Genomic DNA, 21410 nt, shown 5'->3' on the forward strand with positions numbered 1-21410 from the left:
GCACGTGGTGAATCCTACCATTCAAAGTGGATGACACCTGATAGGGGGAAGAGAGAGAAGGCTTGATGAGGAATTGTAGGTTATTGTTCCCTTCTAAGACCATCCTAATAATGGAATGTGTAGTCAGATGGTTTTGGTGAGGAGAGAAGGTGCTCAATTTTTCATCTATCTCATGACCACAGGAGCTTTGTTAGAGCAAATATCCCAGAGAGTAAGGTGGTGATTATTGACTTTTTTGTAGGGAGGACGAATTGAGATGAAGAGGAGAAATTAACACTGCAAAGCAAATTTGGTCAGATAGTTTTGAGGATGACACAGTTGGGATTGCTGCTCTGTGATAGTGCATGGCTGAATGATCATATTGAGGGGAATTGTGATTTTGTGTTTTAAGACCTGTCAATCTGTAAAACAATTTTGATTGATACTGTTATGTTGATACATCTTTTGACGGTAATTGACAGCAACCATTTTGACAGATAACATCTTTATATATACGAGTGTCAAATGTTGAGCTCCGTGGATGTGCCCGAACTATCATTGCATACACAGTAGAGTGTCACAGGCAAAATGCTAATATGCAGCAAACTAGAAATTACAACTCCAGAAGCAAAACATTTTCTTCTGGGGGAATTGGGAAGTAGGTTCTGCAGGTGTTAATATTTCTACCCCCTCCTAAGGTGGCATGGACAGCTTATGGTAAGTCACCTTTCACATCCAGAGTTGGTTGATGCAAGTGGAAGTGAGAAAGAAATTGCTTCGCCGGGGGGGCGGGGGGGGGGGGGGGGGGGGGGGGGGGGGGGCGAAGGGGGAAGGGGTCTCCAGCTGTCTAGGGATAGTAGTTAACAGTGCTGGTGTATGCTGCATGAGACTGAAATTGTAACCGATTGAGAAACTTGTAATGTTTTTGTTCCTTTTTAACTGCACATGCCAGATGATTATGTTATTTCATCTGCAAAGGCTTTTTTGTGTATCTATTGTACTGCTAAAGTGTCTGTTTCTGGGTTTTTCTACAGGGCTTTGAATACAGCCGCAGTGGAAATCCTACACGGAATTGTTTGGAGAAAGCTGTTGCAGCAGTTGATGGAGCAAAATACAGTATGTTACAGTACCTGGCGTTTTTAGACATGTGTTTTGTCAGGGTGGTGGGGAGGTTTATTGATAAGAGGGGACTATTTTGTCTCAAAACAGTTACATATACCAGTTTTTGAAGTAGAAATTTGAGGTGTGGGTGAAATTGGGCAAGGTAGTACCCATTTTTATTTTTGAATGGTGAAATCCCTCTTTCCGAGTTTTAAAATTGCATTGATAATGAGCATGCAGAATTCCGACATGCAGGGCACCAGATGTTATCTTGGGAATTGGGATATGCACTTAATGTCAACTGGAAGGACGCAGACCAGGAAGATCATGACATTACCACTAGTGCTGCCAGTTTGGTGTTCCACACTCCATCTTTTAACCTCATAGAGTTGAACACCCGTTTAACCACATGAAGGCCACTACCCTATCAGTGCTCTTTAAAGGATCATTTTACAGGTTATTCAGTGGTTTAATTCTTTTTTTATTCATTGGTGGGACATGGGCATCGTTGGCTTGCCAGCATTTATTGCCCATCCCTAGTTGCCTGAGGATAGTTGAGAGTCAACCACATTGCTATGGGTTTGAAGTTACATGTAGACCAGACCAGGTGAGGCTGGCAGATTTCCTTCCCTAGAGGGCACTAGTGGGTTTTTCCGACAATGGTTTCATGGTCATCACTAGATTCTTAATTCCAGATTTTCTTTTGAGTTCAAATTCCACCATCTGCTCTGGCAGGGCATAAGCTGAGTTTCTGGATTAATAGTCAAATGATAATACCAGTAGGCCATCACCTCTTCTGGCTGGTAAAGATAGATACTGAGAGGTGGTTTCACCTGATTACCAGATATCAATATCTCCAGATAAGGGATTGGTCATTTATGACTGCGAAACTTCTTCATTCAAAGTTGGAAATTTTTTGAAATCTGTATCCAGAAGGACTGTGAATGCTCAGCCTTTGAGAATCTAGAAGACTGTGATCGATGGTTGTTTTGTTTGGATACTTGGGGAATCAGTAGGCAGGAAAGCGGAATAGAGTTAAAATTCGGGCATTATCTTATTGAACCATGGAGCAGGCTCAAGGGGCTGTGTGGTCGATCTGTGCTCTTATTTCATAAATTCAGTATCTGAGGTGAACTTAACTGATTTGATAAGAGTGGAGTTTGAATGAGTAATTGCATAGAATGTCCAAATATCTTCATAATGCGACACTTGATTGCATACCATTTGATTCTTTTTGTAGCTTTTTGCTGCTGTAACTCAATACTTTGGTTGCTAAATAATGCTGATGGATCATGTATGGTCCTGAAACTATTGTACTAGATTATCAATGTGGGAGACCATTTAAGGTTTTCAGTAGACTTTAATCAAATGTCAGATTTGTATTCATGCTCTCTAACTAATTTAGAGTGGGCAAAATAATCACCTTTCTAAAGAGCTGTAGGGGTTCTCTCCCTTTAGCTAACTAAGATTTGCAAAACATGAATATTTCATAGCCTCCTTCACTGCAGGGATTCTATTTGGCCCATCAAGTCTGCACCAACTCTCTAAAGAACATCTTACCCAGGCCTACCTATGCATTTAGCATAGCTAATCCACCTAACCTACATATCTTTTGATTTGATTTATTGTCACATGTATTGGTGTACAGTGAAAAATATTGTTTATGCACTACGCAGACAAAGCATACCATTGATAGAGTACATAGGGGAGAAGGAAAGGAGAGGGTGCAGAATATAGTGTTATAGCTGGGGTGTAGAGAAAGATCAGTTTTAATATAAGGTGGGTCAATTCAAAGATCTGATGGCAGCAGGGAAGAAGCTGTTCTTGAGTCGGTTGGTACATGATCTCTGACTTCTGTATCTTTCTCGATGGAAGAAGGTGGAAGAGTGTGTGTGTGTGTGCGGGGTGCATCTTTGGACTGTCAGGGGGAACCAGAGCACTCAAACGAAAGCCATGTAGACACGGGGATAATGTGCAAACTGCACACAAAGTCACCCAAGCTGGAGTCAAACTCTGGTCGCTGCTGCTGTGAAACAGCAGTGCTAATCGCTGTGCTACCGTGCCACCCTTCAAAAGTAAATTCTGTATCTTTGAGAGATTCATTTAAAGTAACAATTCACTTTTTTCCCCAAATTGAAGGAACAGCCATGGCTGCAAAGTATTATTTTACCTGTAGATTACTACTGGATTGATACTGCAGAAGGTGGAGAAAAAGGTGTCCCAGAGGGTCAGTGCTGGCACCACTGTTGCTCATAATTTATGATTGCGATTTTTTGTGTGCCACCAGATTTGGCATGAAGTGGTTGGGGTGGGTGGCATGAAGTGGTGGGAGAGACAGTCAATACTGAGAAGGACTGCCACAAATTACATTAATAGACTTGCAGAAGGGGTAAATGATGTATATTCCAGACTGATCTGAGAGCATTTTGGTTGTAAGAATAAGGAGGTCACTTATTATTTGGAAAGTGCAAATCTCGTTAGGAGAGAGAAACCCAGGGATTTTGGAGTACAAATGCACTTGAGCACTAAAGTTGTGCCACGGATTAGCAATAACCACAAAAAAAGATACTTCATCTCTAGAAGATAGAATTGCAAAGTAGGGAAGTTACGCGAAACCTATAATGAACCCTGGTTAGACCATACTTAGAATAATGTGAGGAGTTCTGATATTAGAAAAAAAGGATATAGAGGCACTAGACAATGTGCAGAGAAAATTTACAAAAATGAAATCAGAAATGCATAGTTTTGTGTAACAGGAAAGGATCGACCCGCTGGTCTCTTCTCTTGAAAAAAACAAGGTTTGAGTGGTGACCTGTCGTGGTCTTTAAAATTATGCAAGGTTTTGATAGTGGACGGAGCGAGAATATTTTCTGATGTGGAAGAGCATTACGAGAGGCCATCGAAATATTAAAGTATATTGGGTGGCACAGTGGTTAGCACTGCTGCCTCAGCACCAGGGACCCAAGTTCAATTCTGGCTTTGGGTGATTTTGTGTGTGGAGTTTGCACGTTCTCCCCGTGTCTGCGTGGGTTTCCTCCGGGTGCACCGGTTTCCTCTCACAGTCCGGAGATGTGCAGGTTAGGTGGATTGGCCAAAGCTCGATCAGTGTATAAAGGAGAAAGGAATAGATAGTTACGCTGATAGATTTAGATGAAGAAAGATCACAGGAACTTTGACATGAGCATATATGCATGTGTGGACTGGTTGGGTCAAATGGTCTATTTAGAGTCAAAGAGGTTTACAGCATGGAAACGGTCCCTTTGGCCCAACTTGTCCATGCCGCCCTTGTTTTTAAAAAAACCCCTAAACTAATCCCAATTGCCCACATTTGGCCCATATCCCTCTATACCCATCGTACCCATGTAACTATCTAAATGCTTTATAAAAGACAAAATTGTACCCACCTGTACTACTACCTCTGGCAGCTTGTTCCAGACACTCACCACTCTCTGTGTAAAAAACAAATTGCCCCTCTGGACACTTTTGTGTATCTCCCCTCTCGCCTTAAACCTATGCCCTCTAGTTTTAGACTCCCCCTACCTTTGGGAATAGATATTGACTATCCAGCTGATCTGTGCCCCTCATTATTTTATAGACCTCTATAAGATCATCCCTCAGCCTCCTACACTCCAGAGAAAAAAGTTCCAGTCTATCCAGACTCTCCTTGTAACTCAATCCATCAGGTCCTGGTAGCATCCCGGTAAATCTTTTCTGCACTCTTTCTAGTTTAATAATATCCTTTCTATAATAGGGTGACCAGAATTGCACACAATATTCCAAGTGTGGCCTTACCAATGTCTTGTACAACTTCAACAAGACATTCCAACTTCTGTATTCAATGTTCTGACCGATGAAACCAAGCATGCCGAATGCCATCTTCACCACTCTGTCTACCTGTGACTCCACTTTCAAGGAGCTATGAACATATATACCCCTAGATGTCTTTGTTCTGTAACTCTCCCCAACGCCCTACCATTTAACTGAGTAAGTCCTGCCCTGGTTCAATCTACCAAAATGCATCACCTCACATTTATCTAAATTAAACTCCATTTACCATTCGTCAGCCCAGTGGCCCAATTGATCAAGATTCTGTTGCTATATTTCTGTGCTATATCCAATGTATAAATATTAAAATGTCCTTCTCTTGCATTACATTTCATTTGATAATTTTTTCTTTTTTTTTCTTTGCAGGTTTAGCATTTGCATCTGGTTTGGCAACTACGATGACAATTGCACACCTATTGAAGGCTGGTGATAGCATCATTTGCATGAATGATGTATTTGGAGGTATGGGATTGAATCTTTTAAGGAATGGCTATCATTTTTTTTCCTAGCAAAGTGGAGCACTGCATTTCTAGCTCTGACTTTTTCAGAAATGCTGAGCATGCCTGGAGAATGTATTCTTAGTGCAGGATAGTTGGGGAAGCCAAACCACACCTTTCCTTCACAGCACGAGCAGCCATATTTTGGTAAATCTCCATTCGCTAACACACTGAAAAGCTTCAGGATATTGAAATAACTTTGCAGTGTGTTGGTGAATGAAGTAAATGGGTAGGGTGTTGAGAGTGAGTTGGTAGGGTGTGAGGTTTATATAGTTACCCAGGAGTTGGATGTGGTTTTTCTCTAACATTTCCTTGGTGATTGTCCAGGTTAGTAAGTAAGAACCCTCTATGACAATACTTTGCCTTTAAGAAATGTATTTGTCATGTTTATTTTAGCAGTCACTTTGATGTATCGATGCTGCTTTGTCTATAACCGGTAGCCTGCATGTTGATGCTGTGGAAGCATAATTGATCTTAATTGCTGGAAAATTTGTTTTAATCTAAGCTGGGTTTTTTCAGAGTGGGTTTTTTCAGAGTGGGGCTTGATTGGGTTGATTGACAGAAAAGACATATGACTGGGCAGGGCTAGGCTCACAGAGAGAAAACAAACTCAGTTGCTGCCTGGAAGCTGTAGAGAAAAGAAACAGCTCTCTTTCTCTCTTGGGATTTGCTAGCTGTTTGAAGTTGGCTCTTTCTCTGGAGACTGCTGTGTGGGAGTTAGAAGACGGGTGTCTTTCTGGATCTCTGACCAGAAGTGTTAAAAAGGCTGGAAACCTAGCTTCCACATGAGCTAAATGTTTTTATACTAACTGGTTCTGAAGAAGGATGTATGTCAGTGGAGATATTGCTTAAATTCAAACTATAAAGAATTATAGCTTGTCATGTGTAAGCGGTACTCAGGCAGGAGTATTGTGGGGAAGGCAGATGAGCTGAAGGCATGGATAGACACATGGAAATATGACATTATAGCTATGAGTGAAACTTGGCTACAGGTGGGGCAGGACTGGCAGCTCAATGTTCCAGGGTTCCAATGTTTCAGGCGGGATAGAAGCAGAGGGATAAATGGTGGGGGGTGGCATTGTTGGTCAGGGAAAATGTTACAGCGGTACTCAGGCAGGATAGATTAGGGAGCTTGTCTACAGAGACCCTATGGGTGGAGCTGAGAAACAGGAAAGGTATGACCACATGAATGGGGTTGTATTATAGACCACCCAATAGTCAGCGAGAATTGGAGGAGTAAATCAGCAGAGAGATAGCCGACAACTGCAAGAAACACAAAGTTGTGATAGTAGGGGATTTTAATTTTCCACATATAGATTGGGACTCGCATCCTGTTAAAGGTTTAGACGGGGTAGAGTTTGTAAAATGTGTTCAGGAGAATTTTCTACATCAGTATATAGAGGTGCCAACTAGAGAGGATGCAATATTGGATCTCCTATTGGGAAATGAGTTAGGGCAGGTGATGGATGTGGGTGTGAGGGAACACTTTGGATCCAGTGATCATAATGCCATTAGTTTCAACCTGATCATGGATAAGGATAGATCTGGTCCTCGGGTTGAAGTTCTGAACTGGAAAAAGGCCAAATTTGATGAAATGAGAAGGGATCTGGGAAGTGTGGATTGGCACAGGCTGTTCTCTGGTAAGGATGTAAATGGAAAGTGGGAGGCCTTCAAAGGAGAAATTTTGAGAGTGCAGAGTTTGTATGTTCCTGTCTGGATTAAAGGCAAAGTAAATAGGAATAAGGAACCTTGGTTCTCGAGGGAGATTGTAACACTGATTAAGAGGAAGAGAGAGTTGTATGAAATGTACAGGCAGCAAGGAACAGATCAGATGCTCAAGGAGTATAAAAAGCGCATGAAGCTACTTAAGAGGGAAATCAGGAGGGCTAAGAGAAGACATGAGGTTGCTTTGGCAGACAGAGTGAAGGAAAATCCAAAGAGCTTCTATAGGTATGTTAGGAGCAAAAGGATAGTGAGGGATAAAATTGGTCCTCTTGAAGACCAGAGTGGTAGACTGTGTATGGAACCAAAAGAGATGGGGGTGATACGAAATGGTTTTTTTGCATCTGTATTTACTGAGGAAACGGGCATGGAGTCTACGGAAATAGGGCAAACAGGTAGGGAGGTCATGGAACCTTTACAGATTAAAGGGGAGGAGGTGTTTGCTGTCTTGAGGCAAATCAGAGTGGATAAATCCCCGGGACCGGACAGGATATTCCCACGGACCTTGAGGGAAGCTAGTGTTGAGCTTGCAGGGGCCCTGGCGGACATATTTAAAATGTCAGTATTCACGGGGGAGGTGCCGGATGATTGGAGGGTGGCTCACGTTGTTCCGTTGTTTAAAAAAGGTTCCAAAAGAAATCCTGGAAATTATAGGCCAGTACGTTTGACGTCAGTGGTGGGCAAGTTATTGGAAGGTGTGATAAGGGATAGGATCTACAAATATTTGGATAGACAGGGACTTATTAGGGAGAGTCAGCATGGCTTTGTGCGTGGTAGGTCATGTTTGACCAATCTATTAGAGTTTTTCGAGGAGGTTACCAGGAAAGTGGATGAAGGGAAGGCGGTGGATGTTGTCTACCTGGATTTCAGCAAGGCCTTTGACAAGGTCCCTCATGGGAGGTTAGTTAGGAAGGTTCAGTCGCTGGGTATACATGGGGAGGTAGTAAATTGGATTAGACACTGGCTCAATGGAAGAAGCCAGAGAGTGGTTGTGGAGGATTGCTTCTCTGAGTGGAGGCCTGTGACTAGTGGTGTGCCGCAGGGATCGGTGTTGGGTCCATTGTTGTTTGTCATCTATATCAATCATCTGGATGATAATGTGGTAAATTGGATCAGCAAATTTGCTGATGATACAAAGATTGGAGGTGTAGTGGACAGTGAGGAAGGCTTTCAAAGCTTGCAGAGGGATTTGGACCAACTAGAAAAATGGGCTGAAAAATGGCAAATGGAATTTAACGCAGACAAGTGTGAGATATTGCACATTGGAAGGACAAACCAAAGTAGAACGTACAGGGTAAATGGTAGGACTCCGAAGAGTGCAGTTGAACAGAGAGATCTGGGAATACAGGTACAGAATTCCCTAAAAGTGACATCACAGGTGGATAGGGTTGTAAAGAGTGCCTTTGGTACATTGGCCTTTATAAATCGGAGAATCGAGTATAAAAGTTGGAGTGTTATGGTAAGGTTATATAACGCATTGGTGAGGCCGAATTTAAAGTATTGTGTACAGTTTTGGTCACCTAGTTACAGGAAGGATGTAAATAAGGTTGAAAGAGTGCAGAGAAGGTTCACAAGGATGTTGCCGGGACTTGAGAAGCTGAGTTACAGAGAGAGATTGAATAGGGGTTGGGACTTTATTCCATGGAGCGTAGAAGAACGAGGGGAGATTTGATAGAGGTATATAAGATTTTGATGGGTAAAGATAGAGTGAATGCAAGCAGGCTTTTCCCACTAAGGCTAGGGGAGAAAAAAACCAGAGAGATGGGTTAAGGGTGAAAGGAGAAAAGTTTAAAGGGAATATTAGGGGGGGCTTCTTCACGCAGAGAGTGGTGGGAGTGTGGAATGAGCTGCCGGATAAAGTGGTAAATGCGGGGTCACTTTTAACATTTAAGAAAAACTTGGACGGGTTCATGGATGAGAGGGGTGTGGAGGGATATGGTCCAAGTGCAGGTCAGTGGGACTAGGCAAAAAATGGTTCGGCACAGACAAGAAGGGCCTAAAGGCCTGTTTCTGAGCTATAATTTTCGATGGTTTCTATGGATTGATAAGTTATGCTAATTTTTGTTATTTTAACTGTGTTGTGAAATAAAGTTTGTTTTAATAAAAGCTTCCAAGTGGTCAACAGAATCATACCTGGAGTGAAACATCTTATGCTCGCACTAATGTCGAAATCAAAAAGGTGGGGTCAAGGCTAACTTAATATACTTTCTGATCTAATCCTTAACACCTCTTAACTCTCTGACTTTGACTAGGAGTTGGAGACCTTTGCAGAGGGTCCTGGGAACCTGGGTTATTGCCCACCGTAAAGTTTATTTATTAGTGTCACAAGTAGGCTTGCGTTAACACTGCAGTGAAGTTACTGTGAAAATCCCTTTGTCACCACACTCTGGCACCTGTTCGGGTACGCCGGGGGAGAATTTAGCATGGCCACTGCACGTAACCAGCATGTCTTTCGGACTGTGGGAGGAAATCCGAGCACCTGGAAGAAACCCATACAGACATGGGGAGAGCGTGCAGACTCTGCCCAGACAGTGACCCAAGCCGGGAATTGAACCGGGTACCTGGCACTGAGACAGCAGTGCTACCCACTGTGCCAAAGTTGAAAATTCTGTGGACTCCTTGCATTGGGACTTCCAAGGGATCCTGTAAGTATGTGCTGTCTCCGACTATCCCGAGACCAGAGGATTTGGGCTTTGGTTTGCATTGCCTTGGTTATAATTTATGCCAAATATTCATCTGTTAGAGACTTGGTTTGCAGACAGTTAAACTGTCTTTGGTCTCCCTTTACTAATCTTTGTAACCAAGGCAACAAAGACACTAGCTGGAAACTGGTTTGGTTGTTTCTGAAAGGTACAAATTGTATCCTGATGACACTCTGGTCTGAATTGCCATTTTAATTTTTACCCGAGTGGGAGAGCAGCTGGCAGTTTTCTGCCAGTCTGAAGCAGCCCCTCAGTATGGATTTCTTTTGGGGTGGGGATTTCTGGAGGAACAGGTGATGAGTTACACTCCACAAGGGAAATGTAGACCTTGTGCTTTGCTGCACTCCCTCCACTGCTTTCTTCCCCAAACTTGCCTTAGAACCCCAGTGACTGATAGAAACTAGAAGCAGGAGTAAATCCTTCGAGCCTGCCCCGTCATTCATTTTGATCATGGCTGATCATCGAATTCAATATCCTGATTTACCCCTTATCCTTAAACTATGACCCCTAGTTCTGGATTCCCCCCTGCCTTCGGGAACATTCTTTCTGAATCTACCCTGTCTAACTCTGTTAGAATATTATAAGTTTCTATGAGATTCCCCCCTCACTCTTCTAAACTCCAGTGACTATAATCCTAAGTGACATAGGTTTGTCATATGAGGAGAGACTGTCTTCTCAGGAATGAGTCTGGTAAACCCTCGCTGTGCTCCCTCTATAGCAAGGACATCCTTCTTCAGATAAGGACACCAAAGCTGCACACAATATTCCAGGTGTGGCCTCACCACTGCCCCATACAACTGCAGTAAAACACCCCTATCCCTCTATTCAAATCCTTTCGCTATGAAGGCCAACATAGACTGCAAAGAGACATAGATAGGATGCAAAGCTGGGCTGAAAAATGGCAAATGGAGTTTAATCCTGATAAATGTGAGGTGATTCATTTTGGTAGGACAAATTTAAATGTGGATTACAGGGTCAAAGGTAGGGTTCTGAAGACTGTGGAGGAACAGAGAGATCTTGGGGTCCATATCCACAGATCTCTAAAGGTTGCCAGTCAAGTGGATAGAGCTGTGAAGAAGGCCTATAGTGTGTTAGCTTTTATTAACAGGGGGTTGGAGTTTAAGAGCCGTGGGGTTATGCTGCAACTGTACAGGACCTTGGTGAGACCACATTTGGAATATTGTGTGCAGTTCTGGTCACCTCACTATAAGAAGGATGTGGAAGCGCTGGAAAGAGAGCAGAGGAGATTTACCAGGATGCTGCCTGGTTTGGAGGGTAGGTCTTACGAGGAAAGGTTGAGGGAGCTAGGGCTGTTCTCTCTGGAGCGGAGGAGGCTGAGGGGAGACTTAATAGAGGTTTATAAAATGATGAAGGGGATAGATAGAGTGAACGTTCAAAGACTATTTCCTCGGGTGGATGGAGCTATTACAAGGGGGCATAACTATAGGGTTCGTGGTGGGAGATACAGGAAGGATATCAGAGGTAGGTTCTTTACGCAGAGAGTGGTTGGGGTGTGGAATGGACTACCTGCAGTGATAGTGGAGTCAGACACTTTAGGAACATTTAAGCGGTTATTGGATAGGCACATGGAGCACACCAGGATGATAGGGAGTGTGATAGCTTGATCTTGGTTTCAGATAAAGCTCGGCACAACATCGTGGGCCGAAGGGCCTGTTCTGTGCTGTACTGTTCTATGTTCTATACCATTTGCCTTCTTTACTGCCTGCTGTACCTGCACACTTACTTTCAGCGACTGATGCACGAGGACACCAAGATCTTGCTGAGTATCCACCTCTCCCAATTTATACCCATTCAAGTAATAATCAGTCTTCCTATTATTGTTCCCAAAGTGGAAAACCTCACATTTATCCACATTATACTGCATCTGCCATGCAGATGCCCACACACTCAGCCTACCAAATCACGCTGAAGCATCTCTGCATCCTCCTCACAGCTCACACTCCCACTCAACTTTGTACCATCTGCAAATTGAGATAATACATTCAGTTCCCTCTTCCAAATCATTAATATATAATGTCAACAGTTGGGGAACTCCACTTATTACTGACAGCCAATCAGAAAAACACCCATTTATGCCAACTCTTTGCTTCCTATCTGCCAAGCAGCTTTCCATCCATCTCAAAACATTACCTGCAATCCCATAGTAGTCTGTTATGTGAGAACTTGTCGAAACCCTTCTGAAAGTCGAAATAAACCATATCCACTGGTTTTCCTTGGTCAACTAGTTACATCCTCAAAGAATTCCAGTAGATTCATCAGGCATGATTTCCCTTTTTGTAAGTGATGCACCATTGATTACGCAAAGACTTGTTGTTGCGAAATAATAGGTTTTTATTAACAAAGAACTGGAGCACTCCCGAACCGATAGCTAATCCGAACTGAGGCAAAAGGGGGGGAGAGCAGCCACCTTTATACCCCGAGAAGGGCGGAACCCCGGATTGAGGCAGCAGGGGCGTGTCCAGGCAGTGGTCAGTTCGGCGTTGGGGCGTGGGGTAGGTTTGTGGCCCTCCCGGGTACAGAGATGGCTGCGGTCGCGGTGTCCATGGTGCACCACCGTGGTCGGGGGTGTAGGCCTCGAGGTTCCGGAACGATACCTCCAGTGAGTCGGCAAACTCCACAGTTTTCTTCAGGTCCAGCCCACCTTGTTCCAGCAGGTGCTGCCAGATATAGGTCGACCTGATGCCCGCGACAGAGGCATCACTGATCAGGTCGTCGGCGTTTTGGGCGGCAGAAACGGCCTTGCAGTTGCAGGCTCTGCCGAGTGCACGCAGTTCGCACAGGAATTGTTCAGTCGATTCCCCGGGCTGCTGTCTGCGAGTGGCCAGCAGGTGTCTGGCGTCGACTTCGTTCGGCTGCAGGTTGTACTGGCTCTTGAGGAGATCGATTGCCTCCTGGTAAGTTTCCGCGTCTCGGATCATCGCGAAGACGTGAGCGCTGATGCGGGCGTGGAGCACGTGTAGTTTGTCGATGTCGGTTATTGACGGCGGAGGAGGAGGCGATGAAGGTCTCAAAACAGCGCAGCCAGTGATCAAAAGAGTTTGAGCCACAACAGCCTGCGGATCCAAGTCCAATCTGTCAGGTTTCAGGAGTTGCTCCATCCCAAAATCTTTGTTAATAAAATTGATGCACCATTGATTACGCAAAGACTCGTTGTTGCGAAATAACAGGCTTTTATTAACAAAGAACTGGAACATTCCCGAACTGATGGCTAATCCGAACTGAGGCAAAAGGGGCGGAGAACAGCCACCTTTATACCCCGAGAAGGGCGGAGCCCCGGATTGAGGCAGCAGGGGCGTGTCGAGGCATATCACACAAACTATCACATAAACAGACAACTACAGTGGTTCACCACTGTAAGTCCATGCTGACTTTGTCTGATTATACCACTCAGCATATTTCAACTGCTGAGTTATGAAATTCTTGATAATAGACTCTAACAACTTCCCAAGTCCGACGTTAGGCTCACTGGTCTATAGTTCCCGGTTTTCTCTGTACCCCTCTTTTTGAATAGCAGGTTTATTAGCTACCCTCCAATCTGTAGGAACTATTGCAGAGTCCACAGAATTTTTGAAAATAACCACCAATCAACCTACTGTTTCCAGAGCCACCTCCTGAGGTACTCTGGCATGAAGATTATCAGGACCTGGAGACTTATCCACTTTCAATCCTATCAATTTCCCCAAAACCATTTCTCTACTAATACTGATTTCCTTCAAGTCCTCACTAAAACTTGTTTGTCTCAGCACTCCTGGTACATTATTCATGTCTTCCTTTGTGAAGACTGAAGCAAAGTACAAATTTAATTCCTCGGCCGTTTCTTCATAAGAACTAGGAGCAGGAGGAGGCCATCTGGCCCCTCGAGCCTGCTCTGCCATTCAATAAGATCATGGCTAATCTTTTTGTGGACTCAGCTCCACTTACCCGCCCGCTCACCATAACCCTTAATTCCTTTACTGTTCAAAAATTTATCTATCTTTGCCTTAAAAACATTCAATGAGGTAGCCTCAACTGTTTCACTGGGCAGGGAATTCCACAGGTTCACAACCCTTTGTGTGAAGAAGTTCCTCCTCAACTCAGTCCTAAATCTGCTTCCCCTTATTTTGAGGCTATGCCCCCTAGTTCTAGTTTCACCCGCCAGTGGAAATGACTTCCCTGCTTCTATCTTATCTATTCCCTTCATAATCTTATGTTTCTATAAGATCTCCTCTCATTCTTCTGAATTCCAAAGAGTATGGCCCCAGTCTCCTCATTAGTCATCCCTCTCAACTCTGGAATCAGCCTAGTGAGCCTCCTCTGCACCCCCTCCAGTGCCAGTTTTCCTGTTATCAATTCTCCCATTTCTGACTGTAAGGGACCTACATTCGTTTTTGTCAATCTTTTTCTCTTTGCGTACCTATAGAAACTTTTACAGTCAGTTTTTATGTTCTGTGTTAGCTTGCTTTCACACTCAATTTTTCCCTTCTTAATCAATCCCTTTGTCCTACTTTACTGAATTTTAAACTGCTCCCAATCCTCCGGCCGATTGATTTTTCTTGCCAATTTGTACGCTTCTTCCTTGAATCTGATGTTGTCTCTAATTTCCCTTGTAAGCCATGGTTTGACCACAATTCCCTTACCACTCTTGTGCCAAACAGGAATAAATAACTTCTGGAATTCACCTATTCGTTCTTTAAATACCTGTCCACTGCCTTTCCTTTCAGTAATGTTTCCCAGTCCATCATGGCCAATTTGTCTCATATCATCATAGTTACCTTTACTGAGATTCAGAATCAACTATATCACTTTCCACCTTGACAAAGAATTCCACCATATTATGATCACTCATCCCCAAGGGTTCTCTCACAACTAATCCTTTCTCATTGCACAACACCCTGTCCAAGATGGCCTGTTCCCTTGTTGGTTCCTCAATGTATTGCTCCAGAAAACCATCCCATATGCACCCCAGAAATTCTTCCTCTATTTTACTGTGACTAATCTGACTCTCCCAATCGATATGCAGATTAAATTCACCCATAATCACAGATGTTCCTTTAACACATGCATCTCTGATTTCCTGTCTAATGCTTTCCCCAACATTACCACTACAGTTTGGCCTGGATACCACCACCCCCACCAATGTTTTTTGCCCCTTGCTGTTTCTTAACTTGACCTGTACAGATTCCACATCATCTATGCTAATATCTTTCCTCAATATTGTATTAGTATCCCCTTTAATCAACAATGCAACTCCCCCACCTTTTCCTTTCTTCCTGTCCTTCCTTGTTGACTTTGGTCTGTTGCAAACTTTCCATTCTTCTGATTGATTTCATCTCCTTTGCTGACTACTTGTGAGCTGAACCATATAATTCATTATCTCTCAGCCCTATATGATCTTGACTTGAATATCCAATACAATTTCTGCTTCATCACAAAGACTTTATTTCCACCTCCTTCCCTGCTTTTGTCACCATTAGATGTGACCATTCCTGTCTTTCATTCTCTAATCTTCAGTTCATCTAAAACATTCCTACTCCTATATTTTCCAAATCCTGCTCATCTCTGCCCTTGCTGACGTACTTGGCTTCTGGTCCGTGGTGCTTCAGTTTTAAAATTCTCATAATTATCTTTAAATCCATGCTTGTATCACCTTCAGTCCCCAACTCTGTTTTCTCTTCGGCATACAGATCTTTTTGTTCTTCTGGCACTGTTCTCTTGTGCTTTCTCCCCTGTGTTTGTCAATCATTGGCAGTTGTGCCTTCAGCTGCCTCTGATGCACGCCATGGAATTCTCCCTAAACTCTGCCTCATTTTTAAAACTCCCCTTTAATACATACTTTCAGTGAAATGTTTGATTGCTTTTCTAATAACCTGTTCTTTGATTGGTGTGTCTTTTTGATTACAATTTCTTCCCATACGGCTCACTGGTCATCCTATTTTCTCTGCACAAGAAATGTTCCCCTTTGTTTCACGACCCCTCCTCCACAAAAAAGCTCCCCCTTGACCCTAGTCTTTTCAGTTAGTGCTTTATATCTAACCCAACTTTACCTCTTCATAAGTACCTTTCGTTGTTAACCTGGCTGTTTAACATTGTTGTGGATGAATCAGTATTTTGGCCTGTTAAGGTGGCTTTGGGTTTTTCCAATATTTATTTAGTTCCCACAGTAACTCCAAATATTTCCCTGACAGTTCATTGGGTTGAACTCCAGATGATGTGCAATCTCAGTATGCTGTTTTATCCTGCGTCATATTTGAGCCATATTCTGTCTGGCACCAGCACTGCTTGCTTTTATCTCTACAGTGTTGTCCTTATCTCAAAAGTATTAGGTTGAGTTGTATTCATAACTTGCCTGCAGCTGTATTGAGTAAATGAGTGTTGGTTTTAACAAGCATTTGAGTTTGTACTTGATAGTACAGATTACCTATTAATTCAGGTGTCATGATTTGTCTCTAACTGGTGACATTGAATAAGGGATGGACAAAATTCTCCCATCTCCTTCATTCCTAATAGCTGTGTAGAAAAGTGCTGCTTCGTTTATTTTTTTAAAATCCGCCAAGTTGCAAAGAGGAAGGGAAATCTAAGATAGCATTGATCTAGGTTGTTTTCAGTTGCCTAGCTGACTTGAATATCCTAAGTAACCACTTGAAACTTGAGCAGAGGATACCCAAGGAAAGGGAAAATGTAGCTGTGCGTTTTTTCTTTCTTGAGGTAGTTTGGAAACTGCAGCTTGCTTTCCTTATTGCCACAATGAAAAGAAGGCTCAGATGTTTTAGTATGTACAAAGCACTGTATTATTGAAAACATTCTGTATTTCAGGCACAAACCGATACTTCTGTAAAATTGCATCTGAAATGGGTTTGGAAATCTCTTTTATTGACTGCTCATCAATGAAATGTCTAGATGCAGCTATTAAATCAAACACAAAGGTAAGAATGTGTTAGTTAAGCTCAGCTCCCTTCCACCAGTCTTGCAGCAAAAATCATCATCTCATTTGATACAACTTAAGAAAATGCACAAAAGTTTAAATAAGAGTGTATGCAATTCTTAAAACAATTAATTGTGGCACAGGAGGGATTTTGGGTTAATTTAATTACAGCTACCACACTGGCATCTACTCAACAATATAGAAGCCCACTATATTTAAAGGTTGGTACTGATCTGTTAGTGGTTGGTTAATTACGTTAAAGATGTATAGGTGCTGGCCATTAAGAACTGAGAGCATGAATAAAGAGAAATCCTGGTGCAGAGGAGGACCTCGTAAGCCAGCTGCTGGGCCTGGCCAAGGTGGCCATTTCTGGGTCAAGCAGTCAAGGTTGTTGTCCAACCCGACTGTCTGTGCCCCTCCACTGCGGCAACGTTCACAGCTGCACAGCCTTGGAAAGAGGAGCGCATGGTGTCCACCAGCATGCTTCACACCTTGTGTGACCGGTGGGCATCGTAGGGTGATTCATCACCCCCCCCCCCCCACAATTACTTTTTAATTTATTAAGTTTCCTTTTGATCTGTTACAGTTCATCACCAGGGCCTGTCAACCCCTCTCGTTTGTGTTTAATTTATTAACTTTCATTTTGTTCAAAAGTATAATTTCATTTGATCTTTTAATTTGTTCCCCTCTTTGTTAATTTGATGTACTCGGTATAAACATGGGGCGAGGCTTGCAATTAGTTGCTCATTTTTATCAGTGCACAAGAGGGTATAAAGAAACATTCCAGTGCAGTGGGAGATGAGGAGAGAGGAATATCTCTTCGTAAGCCTGCTGCTGGGCCTGGCCAAGGTGGCCATTAGCGGCCCAAGCAGCGGGCAGTCAAGGTGGTCATCTGACTTGACTGTCAGCCACTAATGCAGCTACAGTCACAGCTTGGTGGCCTTCATGTGAGAGCGTGTGGTGTCCACCAGCACACTTCGGGCCTTTTGCAACAGTGTGGGTGGGGGTGCCTCATCTCCCCGGAATGATATTTTTATTTAATTAGTCAAGTTTCCTTTTGACATTTTGGCTGCAGTTCTTCACCCGGGGCTGTCGCTTCTGTCATTTTTGTTTAACTTATTGATTTTTGTTTTTCATAAACAGGGGTTACTGGAGTGCATCATCACCCCAGTTTTAATTTAAGTGGTTATGTTTTCTTTGACATTTTGCTTTAGTTACCGTGCCCCATCAGGGATGGTCATTTTGGTCATTTTTTTCAATTTTAAAAAGTATAAAGAGACTCCCAGTGAGGGATGACCTCCTCGTGAACCTGCTCCTGGGCCAGACCACGTCATCCATCATCAAGTTGAGGCAGTGGGGGGTCAAGGGGGCTGTCTGACCCGACTGCTGCTGTTCTCAGCTGGGTGTCCTTGGAGAGGGAGCATGCAATATCTGTCGATACGATTGAGGCCTTCCACTCCGTGGGGACTGGGGTGTTTTTATGGACCCCCTTTTTGTCACATGTTGATTTGATATTTTAAGTTTTCTTTGTAGATTGTTTTTGTTTGTCACAGTGCGTCTTTTAAAGGGCTGCTCTTTTGATTTGTCCCTCGGTTTGTCAATTTGGTTTAATTGTTTTACTCGCTATATAGAGATGTAGCTGGGAGGCAGAGATCTGTAAGGCAGACTGAGCTGGATGTGGTAGATAATCACGGTGCCTAATCAATTAGGCAACATCTCTCTCCTCTTCCTGGACGTTCAAGGCTCGAGACTGATGGGAAGATCCACTAAATGGTGTCAGGTTTATTTATGATTTAGTTCATGACCTTTGAGAAGTCAACGGCCTGCTCCACTTTATTATCACTTCCATCATTATTCTCCTTTGCAAAACCCCTATGTCTAATCTGTTTGTTTCCTTTCACAGCTTGTCTGGATTGAGACTCCTACCAACCCTATGATGAATGTGACAGACATCAAAGTTTGTGCAGAAACCGTACACAAGCATGGAGACATCATTCTGGTCGTGGACAATACTTTCATGTCGGCCTATTTCCAGGTAATGGTGGAGGTCCACAAATATCCCGAGTGCTAAAAGGAATAAAAATATCTGATGTATTTCAAATATCTGACATGAGTAAATTTCTTTTAATTGGAATATTGTTTTCTTTGCTCATGCTGCTTTTTGTATTTAATTGTACTTGGCTCAGTAAAATTTCCATTGCTGTGTCTTGTATTTGGATTGAAGGGTGTGTAATTTGTGCAATCTGACACACAACAGTAACATTGCATCGTTCTCCCACTGGTGCAGAAATTGTTGCACCATTATGCTAATTGTACACCTCACAAAACATTGTGTAGTGTAAGGTTTTACATATTTCAAACCTTACCGCTTCTATTCATTTAAAATGTAATGAGTTCTATAAATAATTCCAGATCCAGCCCTGCTTGAGAAGCTTTTTGTGGACCACCAGCAGGAGAAGACCATCTTGTTCTTCAACCCTGCCCAGCCATTCAATATAATCGTAGCTGATCTCATGCTTCAACCTCACTCCTCTGCTTGCTCTGGATAGTCCTTGATATTTTTAAAGAAATATTTTGGCAATAAACTCGATGTAATTTTCTAAATGTAATAAAATGAGTGAGTATCAGCCATCTTGGAGAGAAGAGAGGAGTATGACGAGGCTATATACTGTCACCAAAATTATTCACTGCAAAAATATTCTGGGGATTAGATGTATTTCCAGGGGTAAAAGTTGGAGACAAGAACATATCAATCTTGTAGTTCTCTGTGAACACAGCGCTACTTTCAGTATCAGTAAAGATCCTACAAAGTACCGTAGATCAAAGTAAAATTTTGAAGTTTAGAAACTGATTTAGTATGATCGGCAAAAAGGCACCGTGGTAATTGGAAGGATTACATTAGAAGAAACCAGTGAAGATTGAAGTGGATGGGGCAGTCACACTGGAACAAGTTTTTGTCTATTTGGGACAAATGATAATAGAAGATAGTAGATGTGATGCCAAAATCAGAAGGTTATAGATGGCCAGAAATAACTTGAAGATGAAAGTGTTAACAAGAAAACTCAAGCTTGTAATGAGGGAAGACAAACTCCTGTTGTTGCAATCTATCCACTTTCCTGTGTGCCTCTGAAACCTGGACAATAAGTAAAGATCTGTGGAAGAAATAGACCCCTTTGAAACGTAGGTGCCAATATATACACTTAAAATTCCATACTTGGACCATAAGACAGATGAAGAGATGCTTGAAATTACAAGACCAAAAATAACTCTTTTTAAAAAGTATTATTCAGAACACAAAATCTTAAAGCATGTGATCAGAACTGAAAAGCTACAGAGATCTCTTGGACAAAGTGAGGGCAACAGAAAGAAGGCTTGACCTAGAAGTAGTTACATGATGGACATCTGAGAGCAGTTGCAGACCAGCTACAATGGACATGTGAGAATGGGCAAGACAGACGAGTATGATGTAACACAACAGATCTGGTAGGGGTAGCAGTAAAGTTTGTTTATCATTTTGGTCTTTGGATGAGTTTTGACATTACGTCCATTTCTGAAAGAGTTAAGGGCAGGAAAAAGACTCATTTTGGCACATCTACCTCGACTGTTGGGGGGGAAACAGAAGACATAGTTCACTACCTGAGTCTTTCAACTTTCTCATCAAATGTCTGATCATCTTTTTACAATTATCAACTGAGTTACATCCCTGGAAGCCCAATTCCAGATATCCATTATCCTGTAATGAAAGAGTTATTTTTATCTGTATGTTCATCTTCACTCCTTTTGAATATCATCTTATGTCCTACCCACTGTATTTTGTTGAAGGCCTTATTTTAAAATGTAATGTTTAAGACTCTTCCAGTAACTTGAGAACCCCCAACACCAATTTTTTTTTACCGTAATCTAGCCATTTCTGTAGTATCCTTATAGTTAATCTGTCCCCAAATCCTTTTCCTGTGGTATATTGTGTAGATAACATTTTATCCATTTGTTGACTTTCCCTCATCTAATCACTTGATAACAATGCACTCTTTTACCATAAGAAGTAAACCTATGTGGGCTGGTGTCATGGTTTGTTTTATAATGCCTCTGAAGTGCTTTGGGACATGAGGCGAAATTTGATTTATCTTTTTTGGTGCCACGCTTCTATTTCGTGCGACTCCAACACATCACCATGTATGGCCAGCCACTGTCTCCACTTTACTATGATGAACGATCTCTTCTCTCTCTTGCCAAGCTTTTAGTAGAACTCTTGACTGTAACAACTCCCAAAACAATTTGTCCATTATTTTCTAAAGAATCATTGTATTTAGACCAAATTTATTTTTAGCGAATCGTCACACTGACACTGTTTTTCCCTTGCGGAATAGTGAGGGAAGTGGTGGAGCGATTTCTGAACTAATTATCAGCCTGTTGAACCGCATTATGGACAGAGCCAACGAGTCCTGGCATAGGACTTGAACCCAGAGTTTCTGGTCCAGAGGTAGATGTCCTACCACTGTGCCATAAGACCTCCTTCAGGCCAACGGACTTTGGAACATTACCATTTTATAGTGTGTCCAATGGATGTCACTTTGTAAATTTCTATTGCTACTTGTATTTACTCTTAAGCTCTGGAAAAAAAAAATCAATCCTCATTTGCAAGTGAGTTGGGGTAATGAGATA

The 21410-nt window shown here is 42.5% G+C and overlaps 1 protein-coding gene across 2 annotated transcripts in view; it reads left to right on the forward strand.

The window, feature by feature from the left end:
• The window catches only part of LOC144497335 (cystathionine gamma-lyase-like), a 50878-nt gene that overhangs the window by 4694 nt on the left and 24774 nt on the right, over window positions 1–21410 (forward strand). For both annotated transcript variants that reach the window (XM_078218450.1, XM_078218451.1), the window contains exons 2-5: window positions 1014–1095; window positions 5272–5367; window positions 16640–16749; window positions 18652–18783. In XM_078218450.1, coding sequence (XP_078074576.1) covers window positions 1014–1095; window positions 5272–5367; window positions 16640–16749; window positions 18652–18783 — 420 coding nt within the window. The remainder of the gene's footprint in view (window positions 1–1013; window positions 1096–5271; window positions 5368–16639; window positions 16750–18651; window positions 18784–21410) is intronic.

The sequence above is a fragment of the Mustelus asterias genome, chromosome 8 (assembly GCF_964213995.1).
Source record: "Mustelus asterias chromosome 8, sMusAst1.hap1.1, whole genome shotgun sequence".
In the NCBI taxonomy this organism is placed as follows: Eukaryota; Metazoa; Chordata; class Chondrichthyes; order Carcharhiniformes; family Triakidae; genus Mustelus; species Mustelus asterias.